The sequence below is a fragment of the Thunnus thynnus genome, chromosome 18, assembly GCF_963924715.1.
Source record: "Thunnus thynnus chromosome 18, fThuThy2.1, whole genome shotgun sequence".
Classification (NCBI taxonomy): Eukaryota; Metazoa; Chordata; class Actinopteri; order Scombriformes; family Scombridae; genus Thunnus; species Thunnus thynnus.
This window is the reverse complement of record NC_089534.1, coordinates 1,240,752-1,263,782: the sequence shown is the minus strand read 5'-3', so window position 1 is coordinate 1,263,782 and position 23,031 is coordinate 1,240,752. Positions and strand designations below refer to the sequence as shown.

At 37.7% G+C, this 23,031-nt stretch overlaps 2 protein-coding genes across 6 annotated transcripts in view; both read right to left on the bottom strand.

Annotated features, from left to right (window-relative positions):
• The window catches only part of LOC137169671 (NACHT, LRR and PYD domains-containing protein 3-like), a 243,019-nt gene that overhangs the window by 201,573 nt on the left and 18,415 nt on the right, over positions 1-23,031 (bottom strand). For 2 of the 5 annotated variants that reach the window (XM_067572971.1, XM_067572972.1), the window contains exons 7-10: positions 18,779-18,895; positions 17,318-17,431; positions 16,582-16,655; positions 15,778-15,817 (exon numbers count right to left, since the gene is read on the bottom strand). The exons of 1 other annotated variant lie outside the window; for it this stretch is intronic. In XM_067572971.1, the coding sequence (XP_067429072.1) occupies positions 15,778-15,817; positions 16,582-16,655; positions 17,318-17,431; positions 18,779-18,895 (345 nt within the window). Of the gene's footprint in view, positions 1-15,777; positions 15,818-16,581; positions 16,656-17,317; positions 17,432-18,778; positions 18,896-18,992; positions 19,095-23,031 lie in introns of all 5 variants that reach the window. 2 more of the 5 variants (XM_067572970.1, XM_067572975.1) reach the window with 2 other exon arrangements.
• On the bottom strand, positions 5,525-14,594 carry LOC137169672 (NLR family CARD domain-containing protein 3-like). The gene is made up of 5 exons (XM_067572978.1): positions 13,758-14,594; positions 12,611-12,784; positions 12,243-12,416; positions 6,930-6,976; positions 5,525-6,701 (listed from the first exon to the last, which is right to left on the bottom strand). The coding sequence occupies exons 1-5, from the start codon at positions 14,528-14,530 to the stop codon at positions 6,541-6,543; spliced, it is 1,329 nt and encodes a 442-aa protein (XP_067429079.1). The 5' UTR covers positions 14,531-14,594; the 3' UTR covers positions 5,525-6,540.

Below are 23,031 nucleotides of genomic sequence, written 5' to 3'. Positions count from 1 at the left end.
TTACATCTTTACCTTGAGGGCGCTCTGCCGGCCGCAAAGGGTGAAGATGAGCTGCAGTGTCTGTGAGTCGAGCCGCAGGGCTTTTTAACCCTCGGACTGATCTGTCACCTGCTGTGTGAACAGACTTTCAGTGGGTTCGACCTTTACTTCATAGATCCGTGTGTGTTGTGTGTTTGAGCTGCTGACTGTGTTGTAGTCGACGTGTGTTGAGCTGAAGTTTGTTTTACTTCCTTGGTGTGTTAAAGCGCTGAGTGCTGTACAGACCACAAACATTCACTGAAATCATCTTGTTCTTTGTCTTCAGTCACGTCTCACGTCTGTGTGTCCAGCACAGAGCAAAGACCAGAGAACCAGAGGATCTCACTGAAGTGTGGGAGGAACAGGATGTTTCAGACTCTTGTTTTGTAAAGTGCATGTTTCCTGTAGCTTGAGGCAGGTGAGAGTTTGAGGCTAGTTCACCAAATGTGCACTTTTTTCATTTGACAAACACCTTGTGAAAGTGGGTGGAGTTGAGGTTTTTGGGGTTTTATTTTTCGTGCTCTGCAGCCATTGAGAATGTATTGATTTATCGCCTGCCCAGAACACAAACCTGATTGGCTGTTGCTGTGATGATGTAACTGCTGCTGCTACAGGTGAGTGGTCATCTGGGCTACCTGCATTTAGTGTTTTGTTACAGTGCATGCACCTCTGAAACAGACGAGCTGTAGAAACAAGCTGAGTAGACGAAGCAAACCAAACTGTTCATATTTACTCTGTGTGTATCCTGGTATCCAAAAACCTTTTTTATGCATTTGATCATGTGATGGTCCTGCAGTCGACCCGTGTTTCTACTGGAGTAGAACCTGCTGATTTATTTATTGAGTTCAAATGATTTTGATTTGCAGATATCTGGACTCTCATGTGTTCATCATCAACAGGATTTCTTTGTATCACCGTCATTTGTAATAAACTGATTTCATGCACGTCGGTGTCATTTTTACAAAATCTTTATGAGATTTTAAAGAGAAACTTGACACCAGACAGCTGTAAATCCTGTTTTCCTCCTATTTACACTGTTTCATGTTTTACAGTCGTCCGTCTCACCTACACAAGATCAGTTTGAGTTGCTAATCTGAAACACGTGTGACGTGTATCTGATGGATGAGATATGCTTGCATGGTAACACTGAACAGCTCCCCGTATACTAACATCCTGGAAATGTTCTGAGTAATTTGCAATTATTCAACGGTTAATTTTTAGGACATTTTACAGAGAGGATGATGCAGTTTGGTACAAATTATAAGAAAAAACTGACAAAAGTGTTTAACTGGTAAGCATCTACTCATTATATTTGGGTTCATATGTAGTTGTTGATTTGCAAACTTTCTTAATAAATTAGACTCTTAACTATTCTTTAACTAACAGAAATAATCAGTTTTCAGTGTGTAGCTTTGTGTGTCAAACTACATATCAGCATATCAGGTTCTTAAAAACTCTTTAATGAGCACATTTCCCGTTTACGATCAAATGACCTTTTAAAAGAAATGTCCTCAGAATGAATCAACCACCCGAACCGCAAACCACCAACTCTGTTTACCCATCGTGTTTACTAAACATCGGTTGGCTCAGTGCGCTGTGGCCGGGGAGCGACGAGCTGTGGTCTCATTTTTTACGTTACGTTACAACCTTCATACGTTACGTTACTCATTGGCAATAAAATATGATTAATATGTATAAATTGCTTCAAAGTTCTTAGATATAGAACCTTTAAAATTATTCTGATGGTTTAACTTTTTGTTGGTAGAAAAATGAATCAGAACTGGTGAAACTGGAGCCGTCTATGTGCTGTGCAGCCTTCAGATGCACCAATCAAAGATGTTTCTGATTCTACACATGTGGCTTTAACCTGGAAGTGTAATCTCTGGTCTTTCTGGGCCTGCAGAATGTTTCAGTGGGATGCTGAAGTGTTTTTGTTTTTGCAGACTGACTCTGTAGTATTTTGGCGGGGTGCTGTAGCTGTAGTGCTTCCTGTCCAGATCCAGAATCAGCCTCTCCAGACACTCATCCTGGTCGATCCTGGTGACGGTCTTCTCCTTCAGGACACCAGAATATGAACTGGAGTCATGTAGTGAAGCTGTCTGACAGCAGGGGGCGCTGCTGCATCTACTGCAGCTGTAACTGAACCAGGTGGTTTATTATAAAGTCAAATCAATTCATTTTTCTAGAAGATTAAAGGTTGATGAAAGAGCAGAGAACACATTCACATAAATAAAAAAGAAATAACTACATCTCTAACATGAAGATACAGTACAGCAAACACACAGAAACATTTAGTGTATAAAGACTGAAGACTAAAGAGATCGATCTTCAGAATGAGAAGAAACAGAGAAGTTCATTATTCCATCAAAACAAAAATAATTTTCCTTTCTGAAAGATGTTCAAAATTTCACTTTGATTTTTAGTTATTTTTAGTACACATGAATCTACTTTGGATGATTTATCCACTTTTGGAAAAATTAGAAACAGGAGAAAGAAGAAGAAGCAAACCTTCATCAAAAATACATCCAACTATATCACTCAGTTTATCACTTCTGCCAGTCTTAGTTTTTATGATCCATATTAATAATTGATATCATACTTTTCATTGGTTTGTGATATTAATGTTCCTAATACACCATGTTTTAACTGATGTTATTCTCCACTTTTGTCTTAAAAAGTATTTCAGCAGACTTTTTCAAATCTAGCATGAATACAGACTGCTGCTGTATTTACATTCAAAGTCAATCAGCCACTGGAGCACCAAAATATGACTTCATGTTTATTTATCATCATATCTGCACATTCAACCTCATCATAGAGTTCGGTTTCATTCCTTCAAATAAACTATAAAGACATTTTCTGAGTGAGAGACAACAAACAGAAACAGCTCTTTGATTATCTACAATGAGCCAAAATGATGTCTTTACCAGAAGTCCATTAAACAATATCTTTATATCAGAACATCTACTGCTTCTGATATTTTGTGCTTATGGGTGGGTGCTAGAATACCGATGATTCCCTTTAGGACACCGACTCTATGGGGGGGGGCTGCTGATGTGCACTGTGTCAGTTACTGTGTCTACCCATGCTGTCTTTGCTGTCTTTGAGGGGTCAGAGGAGCTGATTTATCCAACCAGATGTGGAGCAGCTGGGCCCAGTGCTCTACAGGATATAAAAGTCCCAGCTTCCAGCGTGGCTCGGTCTACTGTCTCTTCCCCTCCAACAACCGCAGCTTTTTGTTTTGCTTAGCCTTTGTTTTACTTTTATTCCACAACATCTTACTCATTACTGATCCCACTGACTAACAACTCACACAACAAGTTACTTCACAGTTTATTTTCTTTGCTACAATAAATAACTTGTATTTATTGGTGTTTGGTGTGTTTTCCTGTTTTGGTCATGGCCTATGGGCTGGGTTATGACAATGACAAATATGGCAATTTGATTTTAAATGTACTTTTTCACACAGCTCCCTCTGGAGCCACAAAAGCTTTATACTTTTTATACATAGAACACCTGGAAACAATCACTGGAGGTGTCCTTTAATCATTTTAATGTCCTACACATTTTATATCTGTGTGTCCTGTGATACACAGATATATAAATAAGGGACAGTTTTATTACTGAGCCACAAACACAAACAGCAGGCTGGAATATGAACTTTCTAGGACAGAGTTCAAAGGTCACAGTGGAGACAAACACAGAACGATGGTCTGATAAACAGAGTTTTCATGTTTTCTGCAGGCTGATGAGAGTTTTTGCATAAAACTGCAGTGGAATCACACAGCAGGTTGATATGAAAGCTCACAGGTGTCTGAAGAGACGCCTGAAGTTTACTGGAGCAAAGAAAAGCTCAGTTAGGCATCGAGGGCCGAAGCCTGAGTGGAGCTGAGATCAGTTTTAGACCCAAACATTTGTCATGAATCACAGCTCATAGCTGCAACCCCCCCAAAACCCCAAAACCCCAAAAACACCCAAAACACCAAAAACCCCAAAACACCAAAACCCCCCAAAATCACCAAAAAAAAAAACCCAAAACCCCCAAAACACCAAAAACCCCCAAAACCCCAAAAACACGAAAAACCCCAAAACACCAAAACCCCCCAAAATCACCCAAAAAAAACCCAAAACCCCCAAAACACCAAAAAAACCCAAAACACCAAAACCCCCAAAACCCCAAAAACACCCAAAACACCAAAAACCCCAAAAACCCCAAAACCCCCCAAACCCCCAAAACCCCAAAAACCCAAAAAACCACAAACCCCCAAAACACCAAAAACCCAAAAAACCACAAAACCCCAAAAACACCAAAAACCCCAGAAACACACCACAATTACCAGCAGAAACACCCTGTAACAGCTGCTGTAACGTCCGCAGGTTCGGCAGATCAAACTTCATTTACTGTTCAGAACTCAGAGTCCCTTTAAACCAACCACACACACACACACACACACACACACACACACACACACACACACACACACACACTTATCTGATCAATAAATCTGTAACAATATGTCTTCATGTAAAACAGTAAAAATACATTATTATTTGTCTGTGGACATTTATACACTATTAATACATATATCACTATTCTATTAATATACTAAAACTGAACTATTTTAACTTCATGTTCAAACTATAACAGAATGAATAATAAAGAAAATGTGGAAAATACATTTTTGTAAATAATTTCTTTATACATGTTGTACTTATTGTAATAAACATGTTGTAAATAAAGTTATTATTATCACTTGCATGATGTTAGTGACATATTTGAATATTTTAACTGTAAAATCTAAACTTCCTGTTATAATTCTATTGAAAATGAAACATGTGTAAATAAATATGAATATTGATGAATTGGGGCCCTGGTGGCCGTGAATATGTCTCCATCACTGGTTTCTAAAATAGTGGAAAGTGGAACTTAAATTATTAGAAACTAAATTAAAGACTTTGAACATGATTATATACGTGTTTAACAAGTTAATATAGTAAAAAATAGTTACATTTTCTTAATTAATAATTGTATTTCTTTGATCTTTAAATGTTTAATGATTTGGCCACATTTAAAAAGTATGTAAAGCATCAAGAGCTCTGATTATTTTTATAGGTTATATTTTGCTCACATGGTGCGACAGCTGTGTTTCATCAAATCACCACAAACTAACCAACATACAGGAAACTTGGGCCAGATGTTTCAGTACAGGTGAACTCAGTCCTGTTTCCTGAGAAAACGTATTGGACGTCTGACAGACTCTTTTTATTTCTCTCTTTGTTCATTTTATCTTAAACATTAATTAATGATTAAAAACAACAATGTCAAATAAAGAAGGACTGTAAAACATCACAATGTGAGAAATATATGTAACATCTGTAAAGATCATGTTTGCTGAATTCATTCTGTCATAAATGTTCTAATGAGAGAAAAACACAAGTAGTGTAGTAGAAGTAGAAGTAGTATAACATTACACATCGATGTAAAAAACAAGTGATGTTCTCTGAATAAGTAGTGAATGAATATTTTTATTCAAGTGTAAAACAGCCAAAGCTGCCCAGCAAACATGAGCTTACAAGACAATATTTACATCACCTGCAGAGGCAAGAAAAACTAAAGGAAAGCAACCCATACATGTTATTATATACATACATGTCAGACACATTACATCAGATAGAAACATACGTTGATGTTCATGATTTAACACAAACTGAGCTGATGTCAAACAGACTGGGATGTCTGCTGGACATTTTCAGGAAAAACTTCACTTTAAGATCCTGATAAAATGGAATAACTAACAGCCACTAACAGCTACTAGATGCTGCTCCAAGAAAACTTTACTGAAGTCAATCAGAGTCAACACAGTTTTTACACATAAATTCAGCCCAGAGGAGATCATTTCACTACTTCTAATAGAAACAATATTCTGACATTAAAGCACAGTCAGTGATCCAAATGAAACCAGAGTGAAACCTCGTCCACCATCAACATTTAAACACAGGAAGCTGCTGTCACTTCCAGTTTCTGTTGTTCACTGGTGAACAGAGTGAACAGTGATTTCAGCAGCTGTCTTCAGTCAGCAGTGTGACTGTTTGTCTACACAGGAGGAGACTCTTCCTCAGACAGAGGACAAAGAGACACTGAGGAACCAGACCACCACAACCAGAACCCAGGATACAGAGGCTGAGTGAATGTGGTGTTGAAGGTGTGGAGGTGGATCAGTGTGTCAGAGGAGACTCTGTAGAAGGACAGAGTGCCCGCAGGACAGTCCACATACACTGCTACTCTATTAGAGACAGAGGAGGAGGAGGAGGAGGAGGAGGAGGAGGAGGAGGAGGAGGGGATGGATGTTTCTGTCTTATTGTGCCAGACACAGTAACCACCATCAGAGCAGTTCAGACTCCAGGACTGATCATTTCTTCCAAACAAACAGTCATAATTGTTTCCTTTCCTGCTGATTCTTCTGTAAGTCACTGATATATCAACTCTTCCTCTCCACTTGACCTCCCAGTAACAGCGACCAGTCAGACCATTTCTACACAGCAGCTGAGGACAGAAGTCAAATCTGTCTGGATGATCAGGATATGACTGATCCTCCTCCACACATGTGTCACCTTCCTGTTGTTGTCAGACAGTTTGAGTTTTCTGTTTACTGTGTTTGTGTCCAGTGTGAGTTCACAGAAATCTGATGAAGAGAAGAAGAAACAACACAGCAGCAGTTTATCATCTGACACACCTGATGGATTTATTCTCTGTTTAAGTTCTGATCTGTTGTTCATTTCTATAAAGTTTAATGACACATTTTGTCAGTAATGTTTTAATGAATAAAAACCACAAAGACCAACTTTGTATTTAAAGAGAAACTGACTGTGTGCTGTTTAGTTGTCATGAATCAAATTAAATCCACACTTACACTTCTTCACACCAGGTTTTAACCACTGCTCTCCACCATGGTCCAACCTGGAGGAAGAAACACAGTCAGAATGATTTTCTATCCAACATGAGTCCTAACTGCTGTTCAACATGAAGCAGTGTTCCTCAGTTTGTCAGAGTGACACAGAAACAGGCTGCAACTCATCTGTCTCAACTGTCTGCTGGATTCTTTCACTGAAGTCTGAGAGGAAAAGACGTGAAGAAGAAGATGTGATGTACAAATATGTCCTCAGACATGATGAATCAGAATATTAAATATTGACCTCTGCATGTTGTGCTGAGGATAGAACCTGTCATGACTTCAATATTAAAGGAGACTTTACTTCAAGGTGAAAATTAAGTTATCGGAGAGTAAATGCAGCTATAAGAGAGCAAAACATTTTAATGCAATTATACAAAATATAATAATAATAATAATAATAATAATAATAATAATAATAATAATAATAATAATAATAATATCTAAATAAAACATCAATGACAAGTAATAAAGTTCTTTTAAACATCACTGCATAACTACAGTAACCTCTTAACAGATCAGTCAAACTACAAAATAAAACTTGTAATGTGTCATTTAATCCAACTTGAGGCTCTGAGGGAGTCAAACAGGAAATCTGTGATTTGGGGCTGAATAAATAAAACTGACTTGACTTCAATAATTCAATATCAAGATTTCAGAGTTAGAGAATAAATGAACCTTTAAGGCTGTTCATTTATTTGGTTTGAATATATAATAATTATAATAATAATAATAGTTGAAAGACACAATAAGAAACAACAACAACAAGTTAGAAAGTTCTAAATGATACAAGTGAACTTCTTTAGAATGAACAATAAATACATGTTTAATAAAATAATAGATGGACTTTCCTCTGATGAGTTCAGGGACACTGTAGGAGGACAACCGCTTGTTCTTTAATTCTGGTAACCAATCTTTGATTCTTAAGGAAAATAAGAGACAGTGGCGCGGGGAAAACTTTTGAGGAAGCCAAGTGAGACAAGAGAGACAGGAAAGACTACGTTGCTGCTTTAACAGCCAGTGTAATGTAACCAGATGAGCTATTAGCACGCCGCTGTCATTTTACACAAAACTGTATCAAATTGTATCACCGACACACACACACACACACACACACACACTCTCACACACACACACACACACACACACACACACACACTCTCACACTCTCTCTCTCTCTCAAACACGCAGTCCTCCTGTGTCTCCTCCTGTGTAGACTCCTCATTGTCCTGAATGCTTGTTCTTGGCGCGCAAGGTACAAGGCTGCAACAATGAGTCTCATCAGAATATCCCGGTTCTTCTTCACCTGTTCATTGTGCTTCTTTGTGCTGATGGTTCTCACCAAGTCCAGAGCCTCGTCAATCCTGACGCCCAAAAAGCTTCAATTTCACAGCACAATCTATGTGACTCTTTGATTTACCGTGCCTCTCAATTGCCCGTGACAGGTTGGCGAGGTCCATGAATCCTGTGGTGGCCCATGGATTATTCAGTGAGCACGAGTCCTTGTCGAAAAGACACGGCCAGCAAAATAACCGCTGAAGTTTAGCGCTATCAGCTAGCCACTCCTTGCGAACATAATTTTCCTCATTGAATGTCTGAATCCCTCCTTTTTTCCTCTCCATATGCAGCTCTAGTTTGGGCGTTGGCCTGCTGTCAGATATAATTTTGAGTTGCTGCTGTAGTGGTAGTTTAGTAAAATTGTTTTTTACTAAAAACTCCAAATCTCCACCCTCCATAACGACACTTGCTAATGTTGCTAACGGTGATATCAAATGGCTAACGGTTATCAATGACGTTGATAACATCCTATGATTTGATTGGTGAGAGGCCAAAGGTTGGCTGGTTTCCCTTGGTATAGTCCTGACTAATCACAGATTGGCAGTGGCATGAGGGTAGCCTCATCTGATTGGTTAATCCTTCAATTTTTTTTTAACAAGGGATGCCAATTTCAGTCTGGCCTCCCCACGGACATGACATTAGTCTACAGTAGAAGTGCAATATAGTGTTTCACCACACATTCACCACATAACATTTAGAGGGGCGCTGTTTCACTCATTGTAAAATACTCAATGAGAAATGGGGAAGAGATGACAACAACAGCACAGAATAACCGAGACTGTTAAATGAAGTGTTTTCATTGAAATGACAACTGCAGTCTAAAAAAGCAGGGGAAGCCTGGCTTCCTTTGGCTTCTGGGAGAAAACACCACTGATAAGAGACAGACTCTCTGGATTCCTAAGTTTGTAAGAGCAGACCCTCGGCCTACAGAACTGACCTTTGTAACCCTCCAAGTGGGGGTTCAATCAGTGAAGCTCAACAGACTCAGGAAGACCTCCTTGAAACCATTTCGATAAATTGAATTACGACACGAACTAAAAGCATGAAATGACCCTAAAGGCCACTTGGACTGGAGGAAAACAACTCCCACCTTATAGATGGAAGACAGACTCTTATGAACAAAGCCATAAACTAATCCACATCCCTGAGGACTTTGTGAAGCCCCCTTTGCAAATCTGAGGCAAACCTGAAATTCATGTAAATTAAATGTCTAATCATTATGCAACTTATATCATGTTATTTGTCGTGTAAATACAAGAAGAATAGTATAACTTTCATATATGTATGACTATCTACTAAAGAGATATAAGACTTCAGGTAAGACTACAGGTAACAACACTGCCCTCTATTGACAAGAGTTAAATTTCCTTATGTGAAGAGTTAATGGATGTTTAATAACCATGTATTTGTACTTCAAGTGTTTAACTTGTGATCTATTAACCTCATAGACAATCATATTTTAGTAGTTAAATTAGACGAGTAGTTTGGCTAAAAGACTGAAGTTTCTAAAATAATAGGAATGTAAAGATAATATTTGAAGGATTTGAGTTTAAAGTTTTCTTTTATTATTAAACAATAGTCATGTTGAATGCTTTTATATTATGAAGTAAGAGTTATGTCAACTTATATTTAAATATGTTTCTGAAAGTAATCTAATCACATAAGTGTTGCAGAACTTTATTTCCTTTCACTTTAGTATTAAACTTTATTTCAGTAGATGGTTTAAGATGTGTAGATAGTTTGAGAAAGTTGAACTAATGACGGTTGTATGCTTAAACATCATGAAGTGTTAATATGAAGGTTAATGTTTGTTATTAGAAGAACTGACTTATCATGAATTGCGTTAACTGCTCAGCTGTTTCTTTAATGGTTTTACAAATATGATACAAGCTGACAGGACCATTATTAATCAGAAATATCATGAATGCTTGGACATTATAACAGGAATGTGTTTACAGCTTAATGTGAAATAATAGGCAACAGTGACTTGAAGGGTAAGTTTTTGCGTGTAAAAACTCAGTATTAGATTTTCCCAAATTCCTTTACTTCAGGAGACGCAGGCTGCAGACCACCAGCCACACCTAAAGCCCCTAGTACAAAGAAATTGAAAATTCATCAGTAATTCGGCGCGAACCCCTTTAGAACATCCCTAAAACTCCTCCCATCTTATTCTAACTTATAAAAACAACCCCAAAGAGATTCCTCTTTGAGCTGGCCTCCAAGAGCTCAAGAAAATTCTTAAGACATCTCTTTTATTTGTTTTTCAATCAAATGTATCCGAATTTAATCTTTTATTGCAACAAGTTAATTTGTTTTGTTTTATTAGTAATATTAAGTCTCGTATTTCCACGCATAGTAATTTAATTTGAAGTAAACATGTACAGTATTTTATTTTGAAGTAGACGCCGCTGAAGACTTAAGCGTAGTCAGACTAAACTTTATTTGACACTTAACTCAAGTTACTACAAGCCAACCAAAAGCCTGAATGTAAGCTCACAAAGAAGAAGAAGAAGAAGAAGAAGAAGAAGAAGAAGAAGAAGAAGAAGAAGAAGAAGAAGAAGAAGAAGAAGAAGAAGAAGAAGAAGAAGAAGAAGAAGAAGAAGAAGAAGAAGAAGAAGAAGAAGAAGAAGAAGAAGAAGAAGAAGAAAAGAAGAAGAAGAAGAAGAAGAAGAAGAAGAAGAAGAAGAAGAAGAAGAAGAAGAAGAAGAAGAAGAAGAAGAAGAAGAAGAAGAAGAAGAAGAAGAAGAAGAAGAAGAAGAAGAAGAAGAAGAAGAAGAAAAGAAGAAGAAGAAGAAGAAGAAGAAGAAGAAGAAGAAGAAGAAGAAGAAGAAGAAGAAGAAGAAGAAGAAGAAGAAGAAGAAGAAGAAGAAGAAGAAGAAGAAGAAGAAGAAGAAGAAGAAGAAGAAGAAGAAGAAGAAGAAGAAGAAGAAGAAGAAGAAGAAGAAGAAGAAGAAGAAGAAGAAGAAGAAGAAGAAGAAGAAGAAGAAGAAGAAGAAGAAGAAGAAGAAGAAGGCTTGAAACTGAACCTGCTCTCTGAGAGCAATATTGAAAACCAGAACTGAAGCAGGCCTAAAGAGTCTTTCAGAGCAGCCTGAAACAGCCTGATTCTTTACCGGCATTCAACGCCTCTGCATCTACTGAGATTCGCCACAGCCCACAGCTGATGCGGGCTCTTCCACTGCAACACCGCTGGTGATGCTGCACCAACAACGCTGGACCTGCCAAGATGACGCCTCTACCACGACGACACACCTCAACAGTAAGGCATAACATGGCTTTGTGATCAAGGGTTGATGTTGAATAACGTTAAAATTAAAGAATTTATTTAGAGAAGTTGAATTAGCTTTTCCCCTCAGCATTCCCCGGTACAACACGTTAAGCCTCGAGTCACGCACTTCGAGCCACTCTTGCTGAATAATTTTCTTTATTAATTTTTATCATTATTAGGCTTATTTATTTTACTTTCTTTTTTATTTATTATGTTATGTATATTATCTGTATATATTATATTATCTATGCTTTATCATATATCCTCAACACGTTTAGCTATTAATAAATGTCTTCATTTATCCTAAAAGTGTTTGGTTGTTTCTTTGAGCTGCAGTAAACAGAGGTCACTGTGTACGACTGTAAGACTGATTCCCGATTAAACTGAACAAGGGTTAGTGCTTCCTCCTGGCACTAATAAATCCTAACCAAAAAGGAGGTGGTGCCCTAATGACGAGGTAATTCATTAATAAAGTATTAACGCTCCTACAACACCATGAGAACATGAAAGTTTAACAAAAGAATAACTTTATGTCAACTTACTAGCTTTTTCCAGAGGTTTCACTCACATTACATGACCTTCACACTATTACATCCATGATCAAGAATGAACTTTTATGTTCACCATAAAAGTTCTTTACCTGAGAGTGTCCACCTGTCTGTCCATACCTGAGAGTATCCAGTCTCCAGTGTGGATCCTTCAGTCCAGCAGACAGCATCTTCTGTCCTGACGTTCCTGGATGATTGTAGCTCACGTCAAGCTCTCTCAGATGGGAGGGGTTGGAGTTCAGAGCTGAGGCCAGAGAAGCACAGCCTTCCTCTGTGACCAGACAGCCTGACAGACTTGAAATATAAAAAGATTGATAACACAATGTTTTTTAATCATAAGTACCAGAGTCCTACAGATGTTGTGCAGAATAATTGACATTGATCTGAATATAAAGCAGCATGCAAATAATCAACTGTTAAAATCTCTCTCAGAGTCAGCTTTATTCTCATTGTTCAAGATAACAAAATTATAGATGCTGTATCCTGACCTGAGAGTTTCCAGTGCACAGTGTGGACTCTCCAGTCCAGCAGACAACAGCTTGACTCCTGAAATTTGCAAGTTGTTGTTACTCAGGTCAAGTTCTCTCAGACTAGAGGACTGGGAGCTGAGAACTGAGGACAGAGCTGCACAGCTTCTCTCTGAGAGGTTACAGCCATTCAGCCTGAAGAAGAATTAATGATTAATATAATAAAAAAAATGTTATTTCCCTTCCATAAAATATGAAAGGTTTGTTGATATTTTTGGCTGGACCTGCCATGGACCAGCCCTATAACCCAGAATGTCTATCACTGACTCACTGACTGAGTGATGAAGTAGCAGTCACATGTCACTCTCAGCGCAGCCCCAAAATAAGTTTTAAAAACACACATTTACCAAGCACCTCACATGGAGGCTCTGACACTGACAGGAGCACAAACCCGTGGATACAAATAGATGCAGTGGATCCATTATACCAGCCTGCACTGCAGCTAGCAGCTAATTAGCATGCCTAGCATTGTTAGCATAGCTGTGACGTGCTGTGTGTGTAGCCTATAGACTGTATAAAAATAAGTTGTTGCAGTGATGTTTATAGTTTGACAGCACTGTGCTGGGTAGGTGACGGGTGTGTTTACAGTGTTTTTGTGCTCTGAAAGATGTCACAGCGGAAGTCACAAGATGATAGACTGTTAGCTTAGCATGCTAATCCTACATTAACATATGAATAAGACCATATGTTTACAGACATCCGAAGATTGAAACAGATGAAAGAGAAAATAAAAATAATTAGAATAGTTACAATTGATGTTAAAATAAGTTATCTTTCAAATGAAACATCCCAAGATATGAGTGGAAAGTAATGTTCTTGCAACTGCATTTACACCTTTTTTTTTACTCAAATGTAGCTGAACCATGTCATGTGATATGTTACTTCAGTACACTTTAACAACAAATATTACTGGGACCACCACAGAAAATTGCAGATGGACATTTAATATCCAGGAATTCACATTATAGACACTACCACTGACTATGCCTGTAAAAAAATTGGCCACAGTTTCACACATTGACCATACACAGTCCATCCATATACTAGGACTAGTCTTGTTTATAATCAAATAGTGTATAAGTACTTTTCTAGTCATCCATCCACTTACAGAGCTTTATTTGAAGCTTTGACCACTGGCAGCAGCCTCAGAAGAGCCTCCTCTGAAGCAGAGTATTTCTTCAGGTCAAACACGTCCAGATCTTTTTCTGATGTCAGTAAGATGAAGACCAGAGCTGACCACTGAGCAGGAGACAGTTTATCTGTGGAGAGACGTCCTGACGTCAGGGACTGTTGGATCTCCTCCACTAGAGAATGATCATTCAGTTCATTCAGACAGTGGAACAGATTGATGCTTCTCTCTGCAGACAGATTCTCACTGATCTTCTTCTTGATGTACTCGACTGTTTTCTGATTGGTCTGTGAGCTACTTTCTTTCTGTGTCAGCAGACCTTGTAGGAGAGTCTGATTGGTCTGCAGTGAAAGACCCAGGAGGAAGCGGAGGAACAAGTCCAAGTGCCCGTTTGGACTCTGTAAGGCTTCGTCCACAGCACTCTGGTAGAGATGTTTTAGTTTAGGTTTGTTTTTAAAGACTTCAGAAAACTTGGATGTTGTTTGTTCTTCTGTCAGCAGATTGACTCCAGAGTTGATGAATGTCAGATGGACATGAAGAGCAGCCAGAAACTCCTGAACGCTCAGATGGATGAAGCAGAACACCTTGTCCTGGTACAGCCCTCTCTCCTCTTTAAAGATCTGTGTGAACACTCCTGAGTACACTGAGGCTGCTCTGATATCGATGCCACACTCTGTCAGGTCTGATTCATAGAAGATCAGGTTGCCTTTCTGCAGCTGCTCAAAAGCCAGTTTTCCCAGAGACTCAATCATCTTCCTGCTCTCTGGACTCCAGTGTGGATCTGTCTCAGCTCCTCCATCATACTTGACCTTCTTCAGTTTGCTTTAGCAATCCCCTCAAACACACACTGGAACTTCTTCTTCAGATTAATCCTGAGTTTATATCGACACTGTGCAGCACGAGTCCCTGAATGAACAAACAAATGAAATCAATCAGATGATTCTGCAGTAAATTGGTAAAATGTAAACATTAAACTGCAGATGTTTATATTTTCCTCCACTATGAAATATATTCAGCTCATCAGTTGAGGACAAACAGTTTATGACTGTTTTCAGCTCAGAAGAATTCATAGATCTGATGCAGATGTGTGCATCATATTAACAGCAGAGATTGAAATATAAACATCTCCCATGTTGCCTCCATTTCCTCTCCATCATGTTAAATCTGTTAAAATCCTCTTACTGCTCTGCAGACAGTCAGCCAGCTCCTCCTGCTTCATTCTCCTCGGGAAATGCAGTATGATCTTCAGAAATGCCTCTCTGCTGCTCCTCCTCTGCTCTTCATCCTCACCATCCAACACCTCCTCATCCTCACTCTGACTCTCTAAGCATTCTGGGTAATCTGGACTCAGAGCCTTCTGTATCTTCTTCAGTTCGTTCTTCACAAAACTGATGATGTTCTCCTCCAGCAGCTGGAACAGAATAAAATGTAAATTTAACTGGTAGAAGTCAACATCAGATCATCTGTGACAGACTGAAAAGCTGCTGGTCTACAGAGTGCAGCATGGAGACTGTTAGGACCAGAATGGTAGTTTAGTATTTAGTCTGTGGCTGTTGTAGTTAGCAGTAGTAGCTGTGCTTTACATTTACACACCATAAATATGGAGTCCAGGTGTGTTTGATGCTGCTGGACAGACTGACCACTGAGAACCTTTGAGCTCTGCTGATGAACTCTGTGAAGAAAAGATGAAGTCTCAGAATAAATAATGACATCAGTGTTAAAGGTGTTGTGTTCTATCACAGTGGATCCACATAAAACACTCAGATGTTCTGTCTTACCTCTGATCATTTGTCTCTGTAAAGACTTTGTACCTCTGTTTTAAAAAATGTTATACAGATAAAGTTTGTGGTTTTTGAAAAGTGTATGTAGGAGGGGTGTGTGTATTTATGAGAACATTGTGTGTAAAAACATTAGTCACTGAGGTCAAGAATAAATCTCCACAATCAATCAAACTTATTAGGAGAGTTGGATAATAACAGAAAACATTTTACAGTCTGACCTCTGATCAGCAGACTGATGTCCATGTCTGAAGTCAATAAGTCGATATATATATTTATCAGTGGCTGCTGGTGACTCAAAAAATTGGGGAGGAAAACCAACATGGAATCTTACAACAAACCGCATCAAACTATATCATTGTCCCACCTGATGAAATCAGAGGGGTGGGGGCAATTTTATATGCCAATAAAACAATTTGCTCGAGTGGTGTAAAGGCTGCTTCTTTAAAGACATTTAGCATATACATATTGTCTCTAAACAAAGAAGAGCTCATTTTAGCCATGGAGTGGATCAAATGTGTCATTTTACCAACAAAGTGAAATTCAAATTTATACTATTGTTCTATTGTGAAAACAAATTTATGTTCTCATCAAAAACAGACAACATATCACATGATTTACACGTGTTTCCTGTGTATTTTCTTAGTATACAGAAATATATAAAGTAGCACAAAGCTTATAATGTGATACAGGAACAGATCAGTGCTGAATACTAGAAAGACTGAACACTAAAAACATTCACAGATCTAAAAGTGTAGGTTCACATCAGAAAGTATTAATGCATGTATCAAATACATGACTTACACACTCTGCTCTTTATGCACAACATACAAAATATAGTCTACAAAGCTGACATGTTAACACTAGGGGTGTTAACATGAACACAAACCTCACGGTCAAGAATTAATCGTTACATCAATGATATGTCTTCTTAGGAGAGCTGGATAATAACAGAAAATATTTTAGTATACTTTAGTCTGACCTCTGATCAGTAGACTGATGTCCATGTCTCAATAAGTCAATAAATCGATCCACAGACCAGTCACTCTTCATGGACACACAGCTGGGTTCAGGGTAACTTTGTCTTTTCTGATGGATCCTGATGGAAACAAAACACTGATAAATGCACATGTTCATTATAATTCTTCTCAGACAAAGAATGTGTTATTGTCAACACGTTAATAACAAAGACTTCATACTTCTTCTGTGGTAAATATTCTAAATGGAACGTCTGTAGGAGCTGCAGTTGATAAAATAAAATGTCTTGTTCAAAACTAGCTGATACTAAAAAGAAAAAAAGATGTTGACTGTAAAAAACATTCATTTAAGGATGACTGGACTGAAAACACAAGTTCATTTTGCCTGAGGGAAATATGAGACCATTGTGCTAGAATTGTAATCAAACAGTGATCATAATGAAGAGTGGGAATGCAAAATGCCACCATGACACCAAACATGCCTGTTTTTAACATATATATATATATATATATATATTATTGTTTTCCAGTACAACCATCTGATGTCATGAGATTGAAGTCTTGTACTTTTTTCACGTGATGACACCTGAGCAGCTATTTTTCACTGAAGAAGGCCATGGGATACAATAGAAAGTTCCAGAATCAACTAAATTGGTGGTCCTTGTGTTAAGAATATTTACCACAGATATACTGTATGTCACCAAGGTCAAGAATTAATCTTTACATCAATGATATGTCTTCTTAGGAGAGCTGGATAATAACAGAAAACATTTTACAGTCTGACCTCTGATCAGCAGACTGATGTTCATGTCTGAAGTAAATAAATCGATCCACAGACCGGTTGCTCTTCATGGACACACAGCTGGGTTCAGGGCAACTTTGTCTCCTCTGATGGATCCTGATGGAAACAAACACTCATAAATGCACGTGTTCATTATAATTCTTCTCAGACAAAGAATGTGTTATTGTCAACAAATTAATAACAAAGACTTCATACTTCTTCTGTGGTAAATATTCTAAATGCAACGTCTGTAGCAGCTGCAGTTGATAAAATAAAATGTCTTGTTCAAAACTAGCCGATACTAAAAAGAAAAAAAGATGTTGACAGTGAGAAACATGCATTTAAGGATGACTGGACTGAAAAACACAAGTTCATTTTGCCTGAGGGAAATATGAGACCATTGTGCTTGAATTGCAATCAAACAGCGGCCATAATGAAGTGTGTGTGTGTGTGTGTGTGTGTGTGTGTGTGTGTGTGTGTGTGTGTGTGTGTGTGTGTGTGTGTGTGTGTGTATGTATATATATATACACAAGTGGCTGCTGGTGACTCAAAAGATTGGGGAGGAAAAACCAACATGGAATTTTACAACAAACCACATCAAACTATATCATTGTCCCACCTGATGAAATCGGAGGGGTGGGGGGCAATTTTATATGCCAATAAAACAATTTGCTTTCAAAAACAAAAACCCCTGAGTGGTGAAAAGGCTGCTTCTTTAAAGACATTTAGCATATACATATTGTTTCTAAAGAAAGAAGAGCTCATTTTAGCCGTGCAGTGGTTCAGAATGTGTCATTTACCAACAAAGTGAAATTCAAATTTATAGTATTGTTCTATTGTGACAACAGATTTATGTTCTCATCAAAAACAGACAACATATCACATGATTTACATGTGTTTCCTATGTATTTTCTTGGTATACTGAAATATATAAATGTACTTCAAAAATGAAGTACATTAAATTGATATAAGAGATCCGCCCTGAGGAGGACAGCAGGAGCCCGTCCTCCTCTGCTCCCCACCACCACTTCACACATGCTGCTCTTTCTCCTCCTGCCCTGCAGGTGTCACTGTTGAAGCATTTTAATCAGAATTTCAATATTTTCTTCCAAAGAAGAGAGAAAAAATATTTTATAAATAATACTGAGATTTGGTGATGGTTAATTTCAACCAAATATTCTTTTTTATATTTTGATCTCCCTCTTGCCTCTTAAAAATAGAGGAGGATCAACCACCTCTGCCTCTATGGACCAGCCTCCACTGATATGTATGTCATATTATTTCTTCTGTTGTTTGTCGATCAACACGATGTCCAGTCAGTTAGCCATCACCAGTTGTCAATCTTGATGTGGAAGTCCTACAGGATCTCTGAGGCCATTGTGAGATCCTGTAGGACATGTCATGACATGACATGATATGTCTTCTTGGGAGAGATGGAGAGTAACAGACACAAACATTTCTTACCTCTGATCAGCAGATTTATGTCCATCGTTGAACTCAGTAGGTTCAAACATCGACTTGAGATTCTTGACAGACGCCTGACTGAGTCCAGCAGAGTCTGGTCTGTGCTGCTGCTCTGGGCTTCAACACAACACACACAGAGCTTTGAGTGTGAATAATGATGGTGGAGTGATGTGAGTGGAGAACAGTGATGGACAGTTAGAGATCCTCATCTCACCTCTGAGCTTTGGTCTGGCTGTCATGTTCCCCACACAGAGAGCTTTTAGAGGGAGGGACTCCCTCCTCTCTGTCCTCACACTGATCCATAGCAGAGAAACACCTTCACACAAACACAACAACAAGCTCATTCATTACAACAAGCTGCACATCACAGAGCCACACTGCTGTCTATCACACTGTCATTCTTTATTCTACCACCAGATGGAGCCAAAGTCAGTCATTACTTTAAGATTTCCACTGTGGATACATGTTGAAGAAACTGCATTAACTATATTCCTTTTTATACAGTTGTATTTTTGTCCACTAGAGACTCATATGCAGCAAGTTATAGTTCACTTCTGTTTAAAAACTGATGACATGATATATTTTTATTCAGCTGTGTGGCAGAAAGAAGAAAATACTCACCAGGTGAATTCAGATCCACATCTGGTCACAGAGTCGTTCTACCTTCACCTGTAGAGGAAACACAGAGAGAAGCTGCAGCTGATTCTCCTTCATCAGTCCTTCATCATCAATCTGAGGACGCTCTCACTCTCTCATAACTTCACAGTCAAAGTCCAAAACCATAAAGATGATATTAAACCAGTGAACCTTGCAGCAGAGTTCAGCTCCAAACACACAGGAGGAACCTGCCAAGACTCTCTGTGAGGACATTAAACAATCTCACAGTGCCGCAGTATTCTGATTTACCTGGAAACTGATGTTCATCTGTCCACAAACTAATGTCATTGTTGTCTGTCTGATGTAAACAGAACCCTAAAGGAGGATAGGATATGGATTGTAGCATATGTAACATATGTTGTATGTGGAGGAGTCGGGGACTGTTTGATAACATCATTATTTTATCTCTTTATGATTATCATTACTGTGTCTTAATGTTTTAAGAGACTAAATCCAACAATGAATCAGTGTTATTATCTGTGTTCTCACAGTCTGATGGAACTGATGTCTTTCTGCTTCACTGCTGTTCAGAACTATTAAACTAAAACTACTGTCACTACTAAACTAAACCATAAACACTGAACCAAGAAACTGAGCATGCTCAGTGACGTCTGCAGAGATATAAAGTCACAAGTTTATTACCTTTGTTCATTTGAATGAATATAATTTGGATGTTGTTTGGTATTTTAACATCAGGCTGTTACACAAACACGACTTGTTATCAGGATGAAGAAAATGTTGGTTGTTTTCTCTTCATCATAGAAATATCTCGTACTGTCTTTATGTTTTAATGCACCTGATAGTTATCACTTTCAATCACAGATCAGATTAGATTCTGTTTTATCGATCATTAAATATAAAGTGTATAAAACTGTTTCTGGACATTTTGGTAACCTGGGCGAGACGTCCCCTGCTGCCCCAGAAGGGACTGATCTGTTTGTTAATTGATTTTATAATGATTTTATTATTCTTAATTAATTTAAATCTAAATCTATTCAACTTGTGTTCTGTGTGATCAACATCATCTGTATATTTTTACCTTTACATGCACACAACTGCCTGTTGTGTCTGATTTTAATCATGTCCAGGATATGATATGTAACATAACCAGGTTATTGATATCTCTGTATGATTCTAACATTATCCAGGTTATTGATTGACTGACTCCACATTTGAGACAGTCTCTGTTTTTTCTCTACAGCTGCAGGTATCTGACCACACTCACCTCTCTGACCTTGTTTTATGATCCAATATTTATCTTATTTTTCCTTCATTATACAACTTACTGTGCACAATCATTAAAACAGTATAGATGTTTTACAGCTGAATGCTTGTGCATTAAAAGAATATATAACTATAATTGTATATTGTGTATAGTGTCCTGTAGTATTTTCTATAATCTCCACAGGATGTCAGTGTTAATCTGTCTACACAGGATTTAGACAGATACTCGTTAATCTCAGCATTCATGAAGTTTTCCACAAACAGCAGCTGTTTAGAGGTTTGGTTCACCTGCAAAATGTCACTGAAATGGAAGCAAAACGACGCTGCTGCATCGCTCACTGCTGCTGCTGTCATATCAATAAATATAATATATATATACAGAAAGAGGGGGTTCAGGGGTTTAAAGGAGCACAGAGAGGCGTTTTTTACATCTGTCACTACAGGATCAAACATCTGGATTTATAGGTGACATCATCAAAATGCCTTCATTTGATTGGCTCAGAAAATCAATTATTTTACTTTAATTTCAGGAAGTAGATCATTGTTTATCATCAGGTTATCTTTTGTTAAACCTGCATGACTCCAGTTGAGGACACATATCGTCCATATGCTGGTTATGAGTGTTATCCATGTGGAGAATATTATGATGTTTGCTTAGAACAATAACCTGGTTCTCATTCATGATTCTGACATAATGAGGTTGTTTATTAAGTATCAGCCAGAAGTTTCTGCCTTTAGTCTCCTCTCAGTATCAGCTGTTAACTGCAGTGAGCATCAATGACTGACTTTAAAAGTAGACGGAGCGTCTGGCATTAATTATAAAATTGTAAAATGAATTAAAAAATTATAAAATATTTCCTCTTCTTCCTCTATGGTGCCCGTCCACCTAGTTTGTTTATGCCTAAAATCAGTCCTGACTGTACGTGTCACACTCAGGGCCATGATGAGTTTCCAACAGTCATTTACTGAATAAACATAAAGATACTGATGCAATAAAAATAAATATCACTGCAGACAATAGTTGTCAGTTATATTTTTGATTTCTTCTTAACCTTATCTTCCATGTTTTGGAACCTTGAACCTTGATGTTGCATCATCATCATCATCATCATCATCATCATCATCTGAAACTTCTCTAACAATGAAATTAAAGGAACATGTAACTCCTGACTTTAAGAAAAGGTTTTACAAAAACAAACTTAAAACAGTTTGAAACAGTTTGAGTTCATTTTATGTAAAATCTGTCAGTAAATAATCACATCACTTTGTACAGTCAGTCAGTGTTGTGTTGAAAGCTGATAAAACTGTTTATTGATCAGATTGGTTTCCTATCAAAGCTTTGCTAGCTAGCAATACTGTTGCTAATGTCATTATAGCAGATTTTCACTGTTTTATTATCAATAAATTAACTGACAGCAAAGCATTTATTACTTTTATTGACCAAAACTAAGCTCTAACTCACATGTTTTTATCATTTTATTTAGTTAACATGTAAAAATCAATGTTATTGTACCTTTAACCCTTTAACAGCCAGTTGTGTTCTGTACTATATATTTGGGGAAGGTGTTCTATTTCAAAATGACTGTAAATTCACGACAGTAATGACCAAACAGATGATCTACTGATGCACATATTACATGTTCTTATTCACGTAAAACTAGAGGTCTGAGCTGGATATTATTATTAATATGATGCTCCTCCATATTCTTAGAGAAAGTAATCTAGTTAGATAAATAACAGACCGCCACAGTCAAGCCTCAACATGAACCACATCATTTAACAAACAAACATCTGAAGAAATTGAATTTCAGCTTCAACAAAACAAAGCTTTTCTTATTTCTTCTGGAGTTTGTTCATTCGACAAATGTAGCGAACACATCAACATAACTCATCACTATAACAACCATCTCTACTGTTATCAGATCATTTTAACACTCGCTGACACAAACATGATGAAAACTGTTGGTTACGTTACCTTTAGATGCTGAAAATCATCTGAATCAAGCTGATGAGTGAAGATGAAATTAATCAGCAGCTTCAACAGGAAACCAACCAGAAGAAGAACAAACATGTAACTGACAGCAGGAAGGTTTTAAAGTCTGTAGATTCACAAACAGTCTCAACTCTCTGTATTCATCTTTAACTTGAAGTGTTCTTTAAGGAAATCTGATAACAGAACAGCAGCTCTGACCTTTGGAACGAAAAACCTGCAACAAAAGTTAAATATTAACAGTATAAATCCTTATCAGTTGGATCATAAAGTCTGATATTTGACTTTTATTCCAACAAGGAAATAAAAAGTGTTGAGATGCATTAATGCAGTCTGTTGTATCTCTGTGATATGTGCAAAACAGACAAAAAGAACTCTTTCT